Source organism: Callorhinchus milii, unplaced genomic scaffold, assembly GCF_018977255.1.
Source record: "Callorhinchus milii isolate IMCB2004 unplaced genomic scaffold, IMCB_Cmil_1.0 Scaffold2, whole genome shotgun sequence".
Lineage (NCBI taxonomy): Eukaryota > Metazoa > Chordata > Chondrichthyes > Chimaeriformes > Callorhinchidae > Callorhinchus > Callorhinchus milii.
This window is the reverse complement of record NW_024704743.1, coordinates 6,848,689-6,870,965: the sequence shown is the minus strand read 5'-3', so window position 1 is coordinate 6,870,965 and position 22,277 is coordinate 6,848,689. Positions and strand designations below refer to the sequence as shown.

The 22,277-nt window shown below is 42.0% G+C and overlaps 1 protein-coding gene across 4 annotated transcripts in view; it reads left to right on the top strand.

Annotated features, from left to right (window-relative positions):
• The window catches only part of mpp7a (membrane palmitoylated protein 7a), a 209,321-nt gene that overhangs the window by 77,277 nt on the left and 109,767 nt on the right, over positions 1-22,277 (top strand). For all 4 annotated transcript variants that reach the window (XM_007905455.2, XM_007905454.2, XM_007905452.2 and 1 more), the window contains exons 2-3: positions 1,164-1,350; positions 21,835-21,953. In XM_007905455.2, the coding sequence (XP_007903646.1) occupies positions 1,314-1,350; positions 21,835-21,953 (156 nt within the window). In that variant the 5' untranslated portion in view covers positions 1,164-1,313. The remainder of the gene's footprint in view (positions 1-1,163; positions 1,351-21,834; positions 21,954-22,277) is intronic.

The following is a 22,277-nucleotide window of genomic DNA, read 5'->3' as shown; positions in this document are numbered from 1 at the left end:
GTTGCAAAATGACTTTTTCCTTGCAATAAACTCCTAGAAGCGTGTTGTATGTATTGTGCTTCATTCTAATTCAGATCCACTTTGATCATGGACCCTAACATTTCGTTATCCTGAAAAATCCAAATTGTGCACCAGAAGATTTAATCCAAAATGTCCAGGTGTCAGGTGTTCCTGAGCCGGCACATGTGCTGGCCAGCATTTGAAGCATCGATAGTGCCGGCTCTCTTTTTGAGCACGTGCACAGTTTACGGGAAACCAGATTGTACCCCTTATAAGTGCTGGTTGGGATCCATGCACCCCCCTCCCACTACTTTTTAAGAGGGGTTCACTTTTTTTTAACATCAGAATTAGTACTTGAGGCTGTTGTTGGTTTAACCAGAGGTATTTATTTGTGCTGGGAAACAGCATTTGTTGGCATTCAGTGGACGTTTGCCAGGTGTGTAAAATGCATTTGAAAACAGATCTTGACTTGAAGGACCCTGTGTTAACCACAACCTAGCATTGCGGTATTAATTATAAATGTATTCATTTGAAGTCCCAGCAAGTTGGGAAAGCTGTTTTGGACTGCCTGGAAAACTTGTTGGTGCATAAATACCATGGTTTGTTTTCATTTCTCGCTCATATTTACCATTTGTGTATTTTTAGCCTTTTTTTAAATTTTCTGTTTCCTATTAATTTATCTTCTAGTGTGTTTTTCGCCTCTGGGCAATAGACATGTTTACAACCGCAGTCAGTGACCTGCTGCCAAATGGTGCGCTTTCCACAGAGCAAATAGCTTGAGGTTAATTCTCTCTTCACCTCGCCAGGTGAAGGCACTTCACTTTTCTTGTTATGCTCCGCCTAGTGGTCCGTTTGAGCACTGCAAGAGAAGCATACCGGTGTTTTGAGTGTGAGATATAGGAAACATGCCTCTCTGTTTGACATTAAAATACTCAAATCCCAGCTCGCATCCTGCTGCCTTTCCCACCGATCCATTCCCATCCCCATTCTAAACAGGCATTGAAAGTGCTGCACAATGCGGCAGGAAGAATTTCGCCCCCGGATATTTTGCTCCAAGCACTCTGGAATCTACCCTGAGTGAGGAGCAAGTTGTTGTTGTCGTTTGCTTTTTAAAAATATTATGACAGTTCTGTTCTTCTTTCCTTTCATGTGGTTCCGTCTAGGGCATAGCTGCGGATGGCGTAAATCTTCAAGGGCAAGTTGGCAAAGGAAGGGCTTGACCAAAGAACAGAACGTCAACTGATCCGGTTGGAGATTTTCTGGCTGCGGAGTGCGAATTTGAGGTTCCTGTGTGACATTTGGAAGCGGAAATCATGCCGGCATTATCAACAGGTTCTGCGAATGATGCAGGTAAAGTCACTCTGCTGGTGTTCTTGATTGTTCATATTTTTGTGTTGTGAGGGAGTTTCTCCCGGTATCCTGGCCAACAATCCCCCAGATACATGAATAAATGGCGGTTTATTGGAAATTGCAAATTGGCTGCCACATTCGCTTACAAAATACAGTTGCCACACGTTACGTTAAATTTTGTGAAAGGTACTGTATCAAATGCAAGTATTATTACTTACCACAATGACTTAAAGTTTTATCTTGCATGATCTGAGAGGAGGCTGCGAGAAAGGATTTGCTACTTGGATTTCAAGGGATTACCAATGTACAGTAAACACACTGGGATATGTTTTTTTAGGATGGAACTTTGACATGTGTTTAACAGACCTTTCTTGTAGGTGTCTGTACCTGATTATATTGGGCTGTGAGCGTAGTATATAAACTGCAGGGAGCTGCTCCCACTGCAGAGGAAGTGATGTGATGCACTTAGTGGTTTCCTTTGTGGGTTCTTTGCTTTTTGTTTAGAAAAATCAGTTCAATGTTCAATTCTTTCAGTTTGTGTGAGATGTTTTTGTGATCAAGGTTCATTTTAAACAGATGTGAAATGCGCTCACCTATAAACAGAAGAATACCCTGGGCACTGCAGTGTGCATTTTTCCACCTCAGCCCAAATGTTCCATTTCCTCTCCTACCCCCTTTACCAATAAAGCTATGTGAAGAAGTGAAGAGGTGCCAGCCTGGTTCAGTTGGTAGCATCCTCACTTCTGAGTCAGAAGGTTGTGTCAAGTCCCTCGTCAGGACTTGGAACGCATAAATTAGGCTGATGCTCCACTGCAGTGCTGAGAGAGTGCTGCATTGTTGGGAGTGCTTTGGCTTGGCTGAGACCTTAAACTGAGGTCCTATCTGCCGTTTCAGGTGAATGTTCAAGATGCCTTGTCACCAGTTGAAAAAAGTGGGTAGTTTCTCCTCCAGCCCTGGCCAATAATCCCTCAGATAAAATTGGTCCATTGCCATCTAGGACTGCAGCTAGTTCACTCTTCTGCACCGGGCTCCATGAGCCTATCATCCACCTCTTGTGGCTCTGCTCACCCCCAGTGGATCGAATTCAAGATCCTTGTATCCTCATGTTTAATTCTCGCCATCGCCTTGCCCTACTCTTAACTCTGCGACTTCCTGCAATTCTTCTGCCTCTGAAGAGCTTTGAGAAGTCCTCTCAATGTGAAAGTTGTTATATAAATATAGTTTTATTGTTGGTCATTGCTGTCAAATTTGCTGCCTGTTTACCTTCAAAATACACTGTGATAGCACTTACCAATAAAATCCTGTGAAGCACTTTGAGACATTTCCCCCGATGTAAAAGGCACTACACCTTCTAACTTTAAAATCCTTTGCCCCCACACCACACACACTACCCACCTGGACTTTCTCCTCCCACTGTCGGTTTCCAAAGTGGAATTAACTATTCCGGAAACGTGTCCATAAATTGTGTTTAAAGGCTGTGTTCTCAGCCTTTCTAAAGCCACTTCAGTGGAGGTTGACCGTTTCACATTAAAATTAATGTTAGTAATAGGATCTAGTAATAATCTGAACTGTCTGAGTCGCAGTCACATTTGTTTTACAGTTAATCAAACTGAAAGTCGGAGCGTGCTTCTTGATAAAAGTATATCCCCTGGCCCTAGTTATATTGCTGAAACAAGGAGCTAGCATGTCTGGAATAGCAAGCCAGCCTAGCTCTTTACAATTTTAATTTACCTTCAGTACCCTGGTAGTTAATACCCTTTTCAGACTCAGAAACTACTCACAAATAATTGTCATTACCTTGGCTAATGTTGCTAGACAGTATGCAGAGTCCTGGGGCTGAAATCCTGTGAGGATTGTTGCTGCTGAGCATAAAATTAATCAGTGGAAGCACTTGTTAGTGTAACTTAAACCCCCGTTTCATTTGGTTCATTTTGCTAATGTGACTGATATCACACACGTGGTTTGTGCTGCCACTCGCTGACCTCACCATGCATAGAAAGTGCTTTTCCAAAAGAAAAAGTTTGTTTAAGAAACTAGAAAACCGAACGATTTAGCTTGAAGTTTCAGAAGATGAATTGACTGTTGCACTACTGCTGGGAGGTAGCAGGCCTTTGTGCCACTTGATATTGATGTAAGAATTCTGTGTATGAAGTGTTTGTGAAGTATTGCATTTCAATATTTATAACACATGCGAATAACATTTAGTAATAATCTGAACTGTTTGAGCCATGTTCACATTTGTTCTATGACTAGTATGTGGCCTTTGCAGCTTCCCGATCTCACTCATTAGCATGGGCTAACAATGTGAGTGGTAAATAATAATTATAATAATCCTTGCATTTAACATAGTCCCTAATCATGTCTTCGAGCCCTCTCAAAGCGCTTCACAATTATACTGTCAAGTGAATTGACTGTATTTTGTGGGCAAAATACGGCAGCCAATTGTGCACAGCAGTGTTCCACAAAAAGTCGTGGAATGAGTGACCACATTTTTGGGGGGGATTTGTTTTTGAAAAGATTATTGCCCCGGGAAAAGCAATCCATCAATCGACTAACATCCGGGTTCCTACTTACTGCTAGGTAAACAAAGGCATGCGGAGTAATGAAACTAAGGTTTCGCCCTGCCCGGGAATCAAACCCAGATCCCCTCGCCTGCGAGGCAAATGCCTGAATCACTAAGCTACAGGACTCCAAATGAACTAGATTTGGGCAAAAGTTGGGATCAGTGTAGACTGCAATCTACTGGGAGCTTATTTCACACTTCCATTTTTCCTACTTAGAAATTAATTCACAGAACCTACATTAACTTCCGAACTCTTAGCATTCGTGCCACCATGAAGGTACAGTACAATACAAAATTGCATTTGTATAGTGCCTTTCACGTCGGGAAGACGTCCCAAAGCGCTTGTAATAATAATAATCCTTGCATTTGATATAGCGCCTTATCATGTCTTTGAGACGTCACAAAGCGCTTCACAGAATATATTGTAAAGTGAATCGACTATATATTTAGATTGTATATTTTGTGGTTGGAGTCCAAAGACCGAAGCGTACTGTACAATGAGACGATCTTCAGTCATCGTGTTTTTTTATTACAAGTCGATGGCTCATTTACATTGAATTAAATGTCTCCCAATTGGCTACCAGTTCTCTCAGCTTTACATTTAAGTTCACCCGAATGTCTTGAAAGGCTGCTGCTATGTTGAAAAGATTTAAGTTAACAAATTCCCTTTGTTAGCTACTTTGAAGTAACAACCATGAAAAATGGAGCCTGGTCACAGTGATGACAAATGTTGATAGCGCTGTTTGTCAAAAGACAGTGCAGCTCAATCCACCGAGGGTCAGCTGCTCTTTATTAGCTGCAAGTTTTGTTGTTTATGACCCTTTACAGCATTTATATAAAAAAGAAAGCAAAGCTGTTTCTGGTATGTTCAGAAACAATACTTGCACATAATTTTGCCTGATACAGGCATTTGTTGCCAGTTCCCTACTTCCCTTTAAAATGTTTTTTTTTAAAAAGTAGCATGTTTGAATTTATATAGTAACTGCTGTTAGAATGGCATAGCATACTTGGAGACCACTGTGAATTGCTTTAACCTGACAGGCTGAAAATTTAGAGCTTGCTGCGTTCCTGTTTTTATTAAGGCTATAAAATGTTATAGTGTTATTCCGATAGTGAGTTTTATGTAAATATGTGTGTGTGTGTATATATATATGTACATAGTGTTAATATTGGTAATCTGTGTTTAGGTGTTGGGAGTCTTCTGCCCTTGTTTCCTTGATCTCTCAGTAAACTCGTGCTACTGTTCAGATTCTGCTTTCTGTACTGCGAATGAAAATCATTTTCAAGTCGAATTCAGGTTCATTCCATCAAAGAGCTAACATTGCCTGATGCCTGTCCACACGGATTCTCTCGTTTTGAACCATATGGTAACGTCTAAAGTTTCAACAATGAGCAAAGGCAGAGACCACTTTTTTTTATCATAAGCCCTGCTTTATAACTTACACAGACCTTACCTAATAGCTATGAGGGATATGACAAGAATGGTGATATTAAATTTCTCTAGACTAACAGTAAATTTTTCCATACTGATGTCAAAAATGTTGGAACATCTGGAAGCTGCAGTATGAGTGCATGGCTCGCTGCAGGAACATTTTTATCAATTTTTTACTTGTTATTCTCTTGCTAGCTACTAAACTTTTTCCATACAGTACTTAAGATCAAATAAAAATGTGAACTTTTTTTTTACTGGGAATTTGAACATTGAGAAGTTAGTGTTAAAGTTTTAATGTTGTTAGCACATGGAATTAAACATGTACTTTCCTTTTTAAATATATATATTAAAAAATTTCAGTACATAGGAAATTATTTGCAGTGTCTGAAATATTTTTTGTTTTCTTTTAGTTTAAACTTTTTTTAAACAGTCCGGGTTGCAGAGAGTATTTAGGATGGAATTCAAGGGCAGTTTGACTGTCTCAAACAGCAATATTGAATCTTGTATACAAGTTTTAGATCTTTCCTTCAATGCTCTTTTAGCTCGTTCAGCCACAATATAGACAGTCACTTCACTTCACAGTATATCCTGTGAATCATTTGGAAATGTCTTCCCAATGTTAAAGGCTCTATATCAAATGTAAGGATTATTAAAGATCTTTTAAATAAAGTATAATATCTTTTGTCCATGCACACTGCAGTATAGGTGTATATCAAGACCTTAAATTAATTATCTATACATTTAATAATACTGATTAACATGCTCTCCCAGCACTGCATTGAAATGCCAGCCTAGACTGAGCTCAACATGGGGATACTTACCTTACTTGACTTGATTGAGAATAATTTAAGATTATCTGAGAATAACTAACTCTATTTAACTTTAAAAGGGGAACTCTGTGTTGAATAACATTTCCAGCTTGGGGTAACGTACATTACTTTTATGTGCTATAAATGTTGTTGTACTTCTATAAAAGGTGCAGGGAAACAGATACTGCAATTTTAAACCAGACTATTTCGCCGTAACATTTTTTTGTAAAGGTCAATCTAAACACTGTGCTGCTTGAAGTACCCTGAGTGCCAATAAAATAAAATGGAAATTTGGCTTGTTGAAAGTCGATGTATAAAACATTTTTTTTTGAAAAAACATTCTTTTTATATCGAGCAGACAAAATGAATGATTGACGATCAAAACAAAAATGATCTTTTGGAGAAAAAAAACCAGGGAAGCTTGTTTGATTTAAACATGCTAGCGTTCTGTCGCACGGGGTATAATGCAACCTTAGAGAATAGAAGGAGACCCATGTTAATAATAATAATAATGCTTGTATTTGACATAGCGCCCTATCATATCATTGTGACGTCTGAAAGTGCTTCACAGAATATACTGTAAAGTGAAGTGACTGTGTATTTTGTGGGCTAAATACAGCAGTCAATTGTGCATTGAAATGTCAATTGAAACAGCAGTGTCCTAGTGTCCACTGGAGCGAATTGCTCTAACCCAACATCTCTGCTCTTTCCCTATACTTCATCATCTTTGAAAAGTTTCCCTCCTGCAATTGTGCATCGGTTTGCATCTGAGAACAGTGAGGTGACATGACCTGCTCTTTGATTTTCTGATGTGATGGTTGCAATGCTCCAGAACGATTGGGAGCAATGTTGGTTGATGTGGTGTGACAGGTACATGCGACTGAAACAAACCCTTTTTAAACCTAAAAACGAATGCAGCTTCCATATTGACAGGCAGTTTCGGTTATCTTAATGAAAATTTGAGTCTAGAATGAGAGGCACTTCATGCCAGCTCAATTCTAAAAGCATTCTTTCATTCTGGTGAAATTAATGTCTTGAATCTAATCTGTGGACTTGATGTCTCACAGTTGTGTAACATGAAATGAAATTGAGGAAACCTAGATGTGTAATAATAATAATGATATGTACAAATATAAAGCTTTTAAACCTTGCGCAGTTGTAAGCTTTTATAATTTTAACAAAGGAGTTTGCCCACCAGACCAAACTCCTCCCAAGTGTGAATCCAATTTTCCACAGAGCGGTAGTAAAACAATTGTAGGGAGCTGGGCCAGCACTAGCAGGAGCACAATATTAAATTGTATGTTCCCCGCAGCATTAGGAAGTTAATATACTGAATTAGAAATCCCAGATTCTATGATTGTCACACACCAGAGAGGGAAACAATCCTTTCAATTGTAGAGTTTTAAAGCCGAGGAGCTTGGTCTAAATGTCCAGAGGAGCGAATTGATTCAGATTCCTTTTGGAGCTGTAAAGGATTCCTGAAACAAAGCCCATTACGTAACAATTCATTGCACCAATCTGAAACTTGATCTGAATTTGTGGCTCCTCTCTCCTCCGCCCCCTCCTTGTTTTACTGTGTATTTGTAGGCAAAAGTGGCAGCACAATTGCACGCAGCAATGTCCCACAAACAGCCATGAGACAAATTAGCAGTTGTTTTTATTTGGGGGATTTTTGGCCAGGACACTGGGAGAAATTCCCTTCTATTTTTGAATAGTGCCATGGAATCTTTAATGTCCAGCTGAACAGGCAGATTGGACCTCAGTTTAACATCTCATCTGAAAGATGGCACCATCTGACATTGCAACCACCACCACCCCCACCCACCCACCCACCCAGCACTGGATTTGAGTGTCAGATCGTACTGTGTGAGTTCAAGTGCCTCTCACTATGTTGGACTGCTGTGATTTGTCTTGTGAAGGACATATTATATGGTCTGGCAGGCTGGGAGGTTCCTTATGTGGAGAATTAAGAGTCAGACCCTGTGCCTCACCACCTCATGGCTGTGAGGTCTCAAGCTGTGGACTGTTTGTAGTTATAGATGTTTAAAATGTACATAGAGAGGTGGTTCTCTCCAAGTTAGTTATTTTCTTGACATCCTTGGGCAGCACAGATCTACTTGCTGACTCCTCGACTCTGTAAACCACGAAAAAGTCTACAGTCTGCACTGTCAAAACAAATTAATGTCAGCATTTATTATAAACTTCTGTTATTTACTGTGCACCGTTACTCTGGTACATGGTGTGGTTCCTAACAAAATAGACTTCTAAAAGCTTAGTGTTTACAAGATGGTTTCTGAATCTCCAGACAATGCGAGTTATTCTTTTCTTTTAATAATTTAATCTTTGGTTTTTTTTGGATTAAAAAGCTAAGAGCTCTCCAGCATCGCCAAATATCTTCCAGGTATATTGTATATGTATTTATTTTGCTTAAAAGGATGATACAGTATATACCTGTTGCTGTCTCAAAATATGTGCATTTGTTATTTCCAAAGAATTTCATGGTAGAGTTACAGTTATTGAACAGAAGGGATTTATGTTTTTTATTGGAAGTGGCATGTTTTGGCGAAAATGATCATCTGACTTGTCAGATGACCATCGTTCAAAAGTCCATAACCAAGCCACGTTATATCAGGCATGGTTTGTTCACAATGTGCTTACCAGTTACTTTGTGAGATGCTGGTGTTAACAGGTGTGTGTGGAAAGCTGTCTGTGCTGAGGTGGCAATGAACCATTCTGATTCTTCAAGGAATGTTCCTGGTAACCGTGATCCCTTTAACCAACATCAACTTACCTCATAAAATGAAACAGTTCACCAGCTTTTAGTGTCAAGTGATGGCATTTGATGTATTTTACAAGCTTACGGTGGAAATTGATACAGATTTTAAAGGATTGATCTGAGAACTGAAGTATTAACTTGGCGAGAGAGAAAAAAAACTCACCATTTTCACCTGCACAGTTTAAAATATTCAGGGAAGAATTGAAGAGAAGTTACACTGAGCACAGTCACTCAGTGGCAAAATCATTCAGTTTTCACTAAAATCTCTCATTTTATTTTTCTGTTTATTTAATGGTATTAACAAATAACGCTAAGTTTATTGTGTTTTAAATATGATTCTGAAGTTCATTAGTGCATCAAATATAATTTTTAATAATGCTAATATTGTGCACATTTTGTAGAACAACAGCAGTCCGGCATAGAAGAGCAAACGGAGTCATTGAAAGCCGGTGTGCAGAAAGTCCAGTAGAAACTTATTGATAATCTGGGCTAACAGAAAAGTGAGAAAGTGCACCTTTCCTGCGGAATCCGCTACAAACACCCTCCGCGCGATAAACGTAGCTTTTGGCCCACGGGCCTGCTAGCTGTTTACCTGGCGTCACTGTGAGTGGGGTGGCTCCAGACACACATGCGCGGTGCGCCACAAGCGGCAAGTAGGCTTCACTCAGAGGTTCCACTGTTGTGATTGTCTGTGTGTGTGTATATTTCTCTGTTTGTGAGTGTCTGTGTGAGCATGTCTATGTCTCCCTCTCTGTGTGTTTGTGGGTGTGCCTGTGTGTGTCTCTCCATGTGTTTGTGAGTGTCTCTATTTGAGTGTGCGTCTCTCTCTGTGAATGCGCGTCTCTCGGTGTCTGTGAGACTGTGTTTCTGAGTGTGTATCTCTCTACGCCTGTGTATGTGTAATAATAATAATAAACCTCGCATTTCATATAGCGCTTTTTCACATCTTCTAAACGTCTCAAAGTGCTTTACTGTAAAGTGAATTGACTGAATATTTGTGGGCGAAACACGGCAGCCAATTGCGCACAGCAGCGTCCCACAAACAGTCGTGGATTGAAGTGACCGATTTTTGTCTGTGAGAGACATGCAGAAACCCCCCACCATGCTTGATTATCTGAACCAGACTGAGAGTTTTATGCATGCCACCTACATGTGAAAATTTCCGTGTTTGGAATGGAATGCTGACTTTACCTAATCCAGGAGAGTGTTGGGCAAAAGTTGGTAAGAGTCCAGGCTTGGGCGTGTGTTGGGCTACTGCTGGAACTTAACCAGCTAAAACCGCATAGTTTGCCATTGAAAGCATGGTTTGGCAAGCTTTCCTGGGGCTTGTCCAGCTAGGACCATCTTACCCAGCAGGGCTTGCAGGGCTAATATGAGCTGCTTGTGAAGAATCCCTCCCTGCCCCAGTGACTGAACTGATCATCCAAGTACTACTGATGAGCCAGATTGGCTGGTCTATCATCAGCAATTACCACCTCAGGAAGCAGACAATCGAGACCGCCACAGAGGCTTGAATTGATTCTGACAGCCTATTGCAAAGCATGTTTCCTTGGAACCAGTTTGGACCACAAACACGTAAAAGAGGTACATTCTTAGACGGCTTTTGAAGATGGGACAAGACCATCAGTAGTGGGGTGGATGGGGCAGATAATGTGCTGGAGGCCCAAGTTGGCTGAGAAGAGGGGGTGACAAGATCACAGGTAGGGAGGATGAGAGTTGATTGGGCCTTGTTGGTGACAATGAGGATCTTGAAGTCAATCTGCTGTGAGACAGAGCTTTGGAGGCTAGTGAGAATGGGAATGATGGGCACTCGGAAAAGTCTGGCAGGCTGAGTAAGGTGTGAAGAAGAGGTTTGGGCAGTATCTGACATGCGATAGGCAGGGAAAGAGGCGGGTAATGTGAAGATGCAGAAGAGACATCTTAAGTGTTAGTCAGGGACCAGATGTGAGGGAGGAAAGAGAGATTGTGATGAGAGACTTGAGTAAACTTGGTTTAGAGCTTCATTGATCTGATTGAAGTGTTTAAAATAATAATGAGAATTGACCAGCTGGATAGGGTTTAACTCTTTCCTCTGGATGAGGGTTTCAAAACAAGGGAACTTGGTATTAAGATTAGAACTATGCCAATTACAAGTGAGATCAGAAATAATTTCTGCACATGGAGAATTATGAAAATATGGAACGCCCACTTCCCCAGAAGATTCAGAACAATTGGGAAGTTTAAAAGGCAGATAGGTGCTTGGAATATAATAATAATCCTTACATTTGATATAGCGCCTTATGCATTGTCGAGGCGTCTCAAAACACTTCACAGAATATACTAAGTGAATCGACTGTATATTTTGTAGGCAAAACTTGGCAGCAATTTTCCACAAACTGTCTTGGATTGAGTGACCTATTTTATTTATTTATTTTTGGAGGGATTATTACCCCCGAAAAGCAATCCACTAATCGACTAACAACCGGGTTTTTACTTACTGCTAGGTAAACAGAGGCGAGTAGAGTAAGGAAACTCCACACGCCTCTTCCAATCTAGATGCTTGGAAGAAAAGGGTATGAAGGGATATGGCGAAAAGATGGGAAATGGAATTAAAAGATGTGCCTATAATAAACTCATGGGACAGGCTTAGTGGTCTCCCTCTTTCTTGTCTTGTGCCTCCTATCAAGGGTGTACATGAAAGCCGAGTGCACCAAGCTGCGGTGTGTTTATTTAATAAATTCGTCATTTGGAAAGGATGCTGTTCTTCAGAATTGTGCTTTTTTTTAATGCTGTCAGTACATTGGCCTAATAGAGAAACCAGGCAACTTGGGGAAGGGGTGGGAGGTGATAATTTACATCACAGAAAAACCTTAAATATTGTGGTAAGAAACGTTCCACTGATGCAGCTTGGGGTCACATTTTTTTAAGAGTGTTCCCTGAAGCATTCCTTTTCACTGATGTTCTCTTTATGGAGTCATAAAAGCATCCATCACTCTACTCCGCAGGCTTGTCCATCCTATAGACTGCACAGTCCATCCTTTAGACCCCTGCCTGCCCCTCTCTCTCCCCACACACACCCACACACATACACACTTTTATTTTTTGTTTAGACGTGCATTTTGCTGAGCAGAAATGGAATATCTGATTCTGCCTTAAACATTAAAAGCTTCAATCCAAATACCTGTCCTGGATCCATCCAGCAGTTTGTATTTTTTTAAATATACATTTGTCTTTCTATCTGATCCGTGGTCTGGCTTGTGTTGTTGGCTTCTTGTTGTACAAATTGGCAGACCTGTCATTGCTCAGTATAATCAGGAGTGCATAGTTGAGTGATCAAATGCCACTGATTGGGTCCAGAAGAGAGTTTTAAATAAAATGATTCTTATTGACAGCGATTATGATAGGTGAGTTATTGGAACCAAATGTGTTAATAAATATATGTGCTGTGGTTTACATACTGCAGGCAACTGGCACGGACAGAACGGTGAAAACCATCCTGCAGTAAATAATTTTGCTAGTGCTAGACTGTTTTACTGTATTCTGCTACATCAGGCATTCCAAAATAAAATTCATGTGTGAAAATTGGCACTGATTTCTCTCTGCACTGTATCATGAAGTCACACTACGCTGCTCCTTGGATTGAGATCTGCACTAATTTACTAACTTCTTGACTTTTCACTTCCTCACTCCCTGCCTTCAAAACGCTCTGCTTTTTTTAAAAAAAACTTTACGTTGATTCTTTTGGTCAACGTCCCCAACTCCCTTCTCGCTGCTCGGTGGTCCCCAACATTATTATTAAATTATGCAATATACGTGGAAGGTACTACGTCAGCCGTGAGTGCCGCAGTGCAATGATAATGTACGTGGCCAATATGATGTGGCCTTGGATGCTGCAATCTTTACTCCACTTAATTTGACTTCTGGCATGTTTTCAAGCTGCTAACATGTATGGTTTTGAGTACTGGAGGAGTGTGGGGCTGGAGAGGGAAACTTGCAAACAATTCCAAATCGCCGAAAGCCAGTTCCTCCTAAGAACAACATTCTTGTGCTGTCTATTTATAAAAGTGGTTCAATGTACCCGAATAAATGTTCTGAAATCTTGTAACTAAGGAGAAAGTAAGGGTTATTGCATGAGAAAGCATGATAATAATAATAATAATAATAATAATCCTTGCATTTGATATAGCGCTTTTCACGTCGGGAGGACGTCCCAAAGCGCTTCACAGAACACACTGTAAAGTGAATTGACTGTATATCTGTGGGCGAACGCGGCAGCCAATTGCGCACAGCAATGTCCCACAAACAGTCGTAGATTGAAAATGACCAATTTATTATTGTTTGGGTTTTGGAGGGATTATTATTAGGCGTGTGGAGTAAGGAAACTTGCCCAAGGTTTCGCCCTGTCTGGAATTGAACCCAGGTCTCTCACTTACAAAGCGAGTGCTCTAACCACTGAGCTACAGGACTCCACTGATGCCAGTGCAATCTAGTACACCCTGCCCTTGACAACCACCACGAAAATTTAAGCCCATCTTGAATGAATAGATAATTATGTTCATATCGAGCACATTCTCTAGATTTGGATAATGTAAACTGTACTCTTCTTATCTAAACCCCTTGAGTGTTTTAAAGCCATCGAACACATTCCCAGTTACTGGTGATTCTCACTAACAATGCTCCTCCATTTGACATCAACAATTAAACTATACTAGATATCTAAACCAAAATTTCAATATTTAAAAGAATCATCTTAATCGTACAGGAAATAGTGTATAAGGGTATAATTTGACTTTCCACAAAAATAGCGTTGCAACGATGCTACAATGCGAAATGCCCATTTAAATCAACACATAGCAACCCCTGAATAAGACAATGTAGGTTCCAGTTTGTGCAAAAAAAACATTGAACCTACATGATTCCGATGGGGGAAACAGATTACTTTGTCTATGTGAATCTCGATACTCAAAGTCTCAGAATGGAGGTGGTTGAGGAGATAAAAACTTTAAAACTAGCCGCAAGGAGCATTTCTGATTCAATGTACGCTAGGCGTACCAACAGCGAAAGGGATTGTGAGGGGTTCGGTGTGGAGACTGAATGCGAGGAAGTCACAGAGTGCAATTGGGAAGGAAATTTCTCAAAATACTCAGTCAGCTCAGGACCTGGGGAAAGACTGAGTGAGGGAACCGAGGAGCGACTGATAGTTGGCTGATCCAAGATAAGAGCAGATCCGATTCTGCATTTAAACAGTCTTCCTCTAAAAGTGGCAATTGGGAGCAGCAATTTTTTTCTCTGGCAACAGTGCTGTTACCTGGGTTACAATTAACCAAAAAATACAGAGAAATAGCAAGGACTCTAGCTAAAGTGCCAGAGCCACAACATTATAATAATAATAATAATAATCCTTGCATTTGATATAGCGCTTTTCACGTCGGGAGGACGTCCCAAAGCGCTTCACAGAATAGACTGTAAAGTGAATTGACTGTATATTTGTGGGCGAACGCGGCAGCCAATTGCGCACAGCAATGTCCCACAAACAGTCGTAGATTGAAAATGACCAATTTATTATTGTTTTTGGTTTTGGAGGGATTATTATTAGGCTCTGTGTGGAGTAAGGAAACTTGCCCAAGGTTTCGCCCTCTGCCTGGAATTGAACTCAGGTCTCTCACTTGCAAAGCAAGTGCTCTAACCACTGAGCTACAGGACTCCACATTTCATTATTACTGAGAGATATGAGGCTATTGTAAATAATCTTAAGTCATCCTTGAGGGAAACTCAAGCAGAGGTAAAGAGGTTGACTGATCAACTTCCATGGGCGGGGAGTATTAAAAGACAATTAAAAATAAATGAGGCAGCGCAGCTGACTCAAATACAAGAGTTATAAAACGAGCTCAGGGACAGAGTTTTAATAACTGAGCAGTTAAATCGTCTAACAATGGGTGTTAATTGCATGTGGGGAAAAACCCATGTGGCAAGTGGTAATGAAGTGCAGGTGGACATTCATACCCATGTTGAAAGCATATTGGGGCTGAAATCTTTAACAGTCACATTGCCTGAAATCAAGGATATAGATATTAGTTAACTTCTAATATTTCCTTTGCGAATTTAGTTACTTTGCCTAATAAAGTGGCTGTGCAGATATATCTGCAATCCGTAATTAATAGAAGATGGAAAGATTTAATAAACCCTGAGTGGTATGATTTAGTTACGGCGTTCAGCAAGATTAAACGCACCATCATAAGGGAGAAAGGGCTTCCGGAGTAAATTGATCAGTTCAGGGCGTTAGCAAAGGGGCACCCCAGTGTCCTTGCTTCCAAAATTACTGAATTATTTTCTAAGGAGCTTTGGGGAGAAATGTTTCTGATGGTGATGGTGATGCCGCCTGAGAGGAGAGGTTTTGTACTTGCTCCTCCCGACGTGAAAGGCGCACTATACATGTAATTTTGTTGTGGTTGACGACAATCCCCTCCAGCCAGAGCAATGGGAATTAGTTGTCAAACACGCTGAAAAGCGTTATCGTTTTTATTATTCTGAACATTTCTTTGAGGATAACAATAGATGGCAGGATCATAAGGGTAATCTCAGCACCTGCATGCACAGGGAGTAAAAATGGGATTTTTTTGCTGCGGGGCAACCCTATTGAGGAGATTTTATTTTCAGCCGGGAGTTTGATCAACAGGACCGATACAATTCGCAAGCAGCCACCTATTGGTACTTGTTAGGACAGGCAATACTTCGTTGGGTGTAAACTTTTATTAGTCGTCGCCACATTCCTTTCATTATATGCAGTAAGAAGTATAATGCATTAGTGGATAACACGTGGGTAACAGTTTTAAACCAGTGTAGTGGGGGCGGAGCCTAAAGAGCAGCAGAAAAAACTAATTGTGCAGGGAGATGGGGGAGATCTCATCTCTAAATATATGAACATTTAGCAGAGATTGAGGATGTTGAGCAATCTGAATTTGTAAAAATGAAAGTGGCAGTTAATCCAAAAGAAATCACGGAGAACGTGATACTAGGATGTGATTTCTTGAGAAAGGCAGATCGCCATGACGTTATCATTTGCAGCATGCATGGAGATGAAAACAAAAGCAGGTCGCTCGTACGCAATTAAATGCAGACACGCTCTGGAGAGTGCTGCAGGGTTTTAGATGCAGCATGGCCATCCATAAATTAGATTATGGTTTAATTCAGTGCAAGGTTAGGATACGCAGGGAAAAACATAAACCTATTCTCTTCCAAGCAATTCAATTGCAGATTTTTAAAAAATTATCAAGTAATTAGAAGTTAAGACAGATAATTTTACAAATGTGAATCTGAAACAAATTCACCTCTTTTGCCGGTTCGGAAACCTAACGGGTCTTGGCGATTGGTAATCGATCTCATACAGTTAAACAATGTGACTGAGAGGGCAGCAGGGCAAAGTACCCATTTAAGCGGAGACTTAGATAATCTTCCGAAGGGGAAACATAAGACTAACCCAGATTTAACTAATGAGTTCTGGAGTGTTCCTTTAGCAAAGGAGGATAGGTGGAAAACGGCATTTACATTTTGTGGTCAGCAATTTGAATGGAACAGAATGTCCCAGGGCTGGAAAAACAGCCCTGCTATTATTTTCAATGAGTGCACCCAGCAAACCATGATTGGGATACCAGGGTAACTTGTTATGTTGATGACATTTTTTGGGCAGACGATAGTCCGAATGAACACCTTAACAAATTAGAGGCAGACATTATAAAGTCAGTGACCCAGAATTTGGATATCAAACATAACTTGCACATCCCATATCACCCAGAGAGTTCTGGAAAGGTGCAAATGACAAATTGATTAATTAAAAATGCGCTAAAGAAAGTAGTGTCTTCAAGTCTCTTAAATTCTTAACGAGGGAGGTAGGGAAATACCCAAAACATGCAGTTGCTGGACTCAGTGGCCTGGTAGTGCCTGATAAGGCACTGGGGAAAGCATCTCAATTGCATGGGGAGTAAGCCAATTGAGAATATCTGTCGTTGTGTTGCTCTGAATAGTGAAGTTCCACAAGAGTAGGGATTTGCACTTACAGAGATAGAACTGAAAACAGGGTACCTAGTACACTTTGCGTAACCGACCTTTGCGGGTTACACAAAAGGGGTGAGAACCATCGCAGAACAACAACTTGCATTTATATAGCGCCCTTGTGTTGGACCTTCAGGGCACCCCAGAAGGACAAGATCCCTTTCATTATTTTATCTTCCATGGGAGTTAGGGGGTAGGTGGAGATCAGCAGGGTCTCTTCGGAGGTTAAATGGCTCCATTTATTTGGATACTCTCAAAGCGTGGTGATAGGTTTCTTTGTGTGTCGAACACCTAGCTGACCACATTTTTTTAAAATTACAACGTACAATACAAATTTTCATTCATATATAATGCCTTTCACTAAGGGATGAAACAAACAACCAGCACTGATTGTCCAGCGCCTTGGGACTTACGCCCGATGTGAAAGGCGCTATATAAATGTAATTTTGTTATTCTTGTTATAATATATTCTGTAAAATGCTTTGATACGTCTCAAAGGCTCGATAAGGCGCTATATCAAATGCAAGGATTATTATTATTATAGCGCTCTTCACGTCTCGGAGTGACTGTGGCTCAAACAGCCAGTAGTAAGTATTAAGTATTCCACCAGCCCCATGTGTAAAAAAAATTCTCACAACCTCCTCTTTTTATTCTTCTGGTGTCCCAAAGTGCTTAACAGCACTGTCTGGGCAAAACTATAATATCTGAGCAGTGGAATGATAAAACAAAAGCAACATTGTGCAACAATGGACTCTATTTGATGTTCGATGAAGTATAAGTTCATGTTTCATCACAGAATATTACCCTTCAGAATTTTGCATTCTGTCTTGTGTACCGCTGTCAGTGCTTGATTCCCTATTGGAACTCTTTATTCTATTCTCATCTCCCTGTTCTTTCCACATACAATTTTTTTCCCCTCAAGTATTTATCCAATTCCCTTTTAAATGCTTCAGTATGAACAACCTGTATTTATATATTAAGGTTTTGATTTCTGGGCAGGGCAAAACCTTAGGCAAGTTTACTTACTCCACACGACTCTGCTTACCTAGCAGTAAGTAGGAACCCAGCTGTTAGTCGATTGCAGATTGCTTTCTGAGATTAATAATCCCTCCAATAAACTATGTAGCCACTCAATCCACGACTGTTTGGATAATACTGTGGACACTGCTGTGTGCAATTGACTGCCGCGTTTCACCCACAAAGTACATAGTCGATCAACTTTATAATCTAACCCCCAACCAACCTAACCCTCTGCTCTGCGGGCTCCAGCCTGCTTCATGCCCCCCACCTTGCTCACCCCACTGTCTGCCACTCTGCCCCAACCCTCTGGAAATCCATCCCACAGTCCCTCCGCCTCACCCCCTCCCTGCCTCCTTCAAGACCTGCCTCAATGCCCTCCTCTTCGACTGTGCCAACTGAACGTCAGCAAGACCGAGGCCCTCCTGATCGGCTCTTGCCAGCGCCTCCGCACCTCAGGCGCTGGCAGCATCAGCCTCCACGGCTGCACACTCAACCTCACTAAGCCAGTCAGGAACCTGGGTGTCTTGTTTGACCCTGAACTGTCCTTTCTCCCCCACATCCACCAATGACCGGCACTGCCTACCACCACCTGCGCAACATTGCCAGACTCCGTCACTGCCTCAACCCTCAGGCTGCAGCAACCCTCACCCATGCATTCGTCACATCAAGGCTCGATTACAGAAACTCCTTCCTCATCGGCCTTCCCAACTCTTCTCTTCACAAGCTGCAGATCATCCAAAACTCTGCAGCTCGTGTACTCTCACGCACCAGGTTCCGTGACCCCATCACTCCCACCCTCGCCCGACTCCACTGGCTCCCCATCCCTTAGAGGATTGAATTCAAGATCCTTGTCCTCACATGGCCTTGTCCCCTCCTACCTCTCTGACCTGCTGACTCCCTACCAACCTGGCCGCTCCCTCTGTTCAGCGGACTCCGGCCTGCTCCATGTCTCGCGCCCTTCCATAGGTGGCCGAGCTTTCAGCCTCTCTGCCCCCACTCTGGAACTCCATCCCACAGTCCCTTCGCCTCGCTTCCTCTCTTGCTTCCTTCAAGGACGATCTCAAGACCTTCCTCATCGATCATGTCTTCAGTCGCCCACCCACCTCTCTGTCTTCCCTCACCCCTACGCCTCCCCTCCCTCATGCTCAGTTCCTCACCCCTGACTGTTCAGTGCCCTGGGACGTCCTCCCAACGTGAAAGGCGCTCTATAAATGTAGTTTTGTTGTTGTTGTTGTGCCTTCGGTCACCCTCCTTTCTTCTCCCCCCCCCCCCCCACCCACCCGCCCTGCATCCTCCCTGATCCCAACCCCCAGCTCAGGTCCGAAACACTGATTACCCAGCACTTTTATACATCCTCCCGACATGAAAGGTGCTGTACAAATGTAATTTTGTTGTTGTTATAATATATTCTGTGAAGTGCTTTGAGATATCTCAAAGACTTGATAATGTGGAGTCCTGTAGCTCAGTGGTTAGAGCACTCGTTTTGCAAGTGAGAGACCTGAGTTCAATTCCAGGCAGCGCAAAACCTTGGGCAAGTTTCCTTACTCCACACGCCTAATAATAATCCCTCCAAAACAAAACAATAATAAATTGGTCATTTTCAATCTACGACTGTTTGTGGGACATTGCTGTGCGCAATTGGCTGCCGCGTTCGCCCACAAATATACAGTCAATTCACTTTACAGTCTATTCTGTGAAGCCCTTTGGGACGTCCTCCTGACGTGAAAAGCGCTATATCAAATGCAAGGATTATTATTATTATTAAGGCGCTATACCAAATGCAAAGATTATTATTATAGCACCCTTCATGTCACGGAGTGAATGTGGCTCGAACAGCCATTAGTAAGTTGTAAGTATTCCACCTGCCCCAAATCTCACAACCTCCTCTTTTTATTCGTCTGGTGATCATCCTCAGTTTACCTCATCTTGTTGCTGAGCTGCTGATTTGTGGCAATAGTCCTGTGTCTTGCTGTAATAATGCTGATGAAAATCTGAGTAAAAGAAACTAGACACATAATTACCATTTCATTTGATATAGCGCCTTTCACGTTCAATCTCAAAACGTTTCACAGAATATACTGCTAAGTGCAGTAACTATTTATAAGTGAATATTGTTGTGCAAGCACGTGTATGTTTGTGTGGGGAAAATTAGGATATGTGCGTGTTTGAGTACAATTATGCAGTCTCAGGCTCTGGCAGCAACAACCTCCATGGTTGCACACTTCAACTCACCAGCCAGTCAGGAACCTAGGTGTCTTGTTTGATCCTCAACTGTCTTTTCTTCCCCACTTCCAAGCCATGACCCGCTCTACCTTCCCTCACCTACATAACATCGCCTGACTCCGCCACTACCGCTCCTCAGGCCGCTGAAACTCTTGTTCATGCCTTCATCACCTCCAGGCTCAACTATGCCAACTCCCTGCTTATCGGCCTTCCCAACTCCTCCCTCCATAGGCTGCAGATAATCCAGTACTCTGCAGCCCGTGTTCTCTCCCGCACCAAACTCCGTGACCCCATCTACCCCATTCTCACCCGACTCCATTGGTTCCCTAATCCTTCAGAGGATCCAGTTCAAGATCCTGATCCTCACCTACAAAGCCCTCAATGGCCACGCCCCCCCTACCTCTGCGACCTCCTAACCCCCTACCAACCCGCCCGCTCCCTCCGCTCAGCCGGCTCCGGCCTGCTCCATGTCCCCCGACCCACCCTCCCCACCATTGGCAGGAGAGCCTTTATCCACTCTGCCCCCAATCTCTGGAATTCCATCCCCCAATCACTCCGCCTCGCCCCCTCCTTAGCCTCCTTCAAGTCCCGCCTCAAGACCCTCCTCTTCGACAATGCCACCGGCCACCCTCCTTCCCCTCCCCTCCCCTCCCTTCTTCCCCCCCCCCCCAGACCCCACTGGGACGTCTTCCCGACGTGAAAGGCACTATACAAATGTAATCTTGTTGTTATTGTTGTCTCTTTTGGTCATGCGTTCCGAAATGCTTTCATGGGTAGCTTCTGATACAATATTCCTGCTAACAATATTCACAAACTGTGTAAATGGAAAATGTAGGTGAGGGCTCACCTTTTCAAAAACAGTAAGCTTACTTCGTTTAGCAGAAATATTTTTATGTTGATTCATTTAGTTTGGGTATTTTGTAAGCCAATCACAAGATATGAACTTTAATGCATCATGTGACAAATATTTATTTTTTCTCACTCTGCCCCCCCCCCCCACTCCATATCCCATTTGTGAAACATGCATTGCAGGTTGGAAAAGAGAGGTTGCAATAGAGTATTCTAACTTAATAGAATGAAAATCTGTTTGTGAAGGGATGGGAGAGGTGTTTGTTAAAACCGAAGAATAACAGGCATATTCTCTATAGGTGGTCAGAACCTGCCTGTGTTTGGAGACAGCAGAGGGGGTGAAAGCCACAGTTTGTCCTTTTACACTGTGTAATCCTCCTGGAAAATCGAACATGTGCTGCAACTTGACTTTAACCGATGCCAGGTTACCTCCCTAAAGGCGGCTCCAGCTTTCACTGTAACTACATTACTTTGACTCATGTTGGCTGCTACTTGATGGATGGACTGTCCTTTATGCTACTGTAGAACAGTGTGCTACTGTCTACCTTTCCGAGGCTGTCGGGAAAGCTTGCCACTCAAAGCGAGGGCAGCGCCTTTTGTAACCCTGGACTATCTCCAGAGATTTTAGAATAGATTCATTCTGATGCATTTCTTTTACACAGCTTGTAGGTTTCCTTAAATTAAAACTGGGACGGCCCAGTCTGACAGCTACACAATGGGTATGGGTTAAATTATGAAAGTTTCCTAACGCATTGTACTGATAGTGTTTCATATTTATTCGCAGGTCTGTATGAACTGTTGGCCTCTTTGCCAACCCAGCTGCAGCCACATGTGAACAGCCAGGAGGACCTGACCTTCCTACGGGATATGTTTGGTGAAAAAAGCCTTCATTCACTGGTGAAGGTAATCCACAGTATAAACTAACAGAACGAGCATATGGAAAACTGTTTTGGGTATTAGTTAGTCGAACATCGACCACATTATTGCAAGACAAATACAAATGGTTATTTATTCCATTCGCTTTTATTACGAACATTCCTTGAGTGGAAGTTGTAAAAAAAAATGACACTTCCCAAATAGCACAAATGGATTGTTTTAATGAGGTAATAATCTGGTCCGGTATATTAATGCTGCCAACATGTGGTATTCACTTTAGAGTCTGAGCTACTTTGCTAAATGACAAAATCTGAGGAATAAAGGCTGGATGCATGCACAATCAAGTTAAAG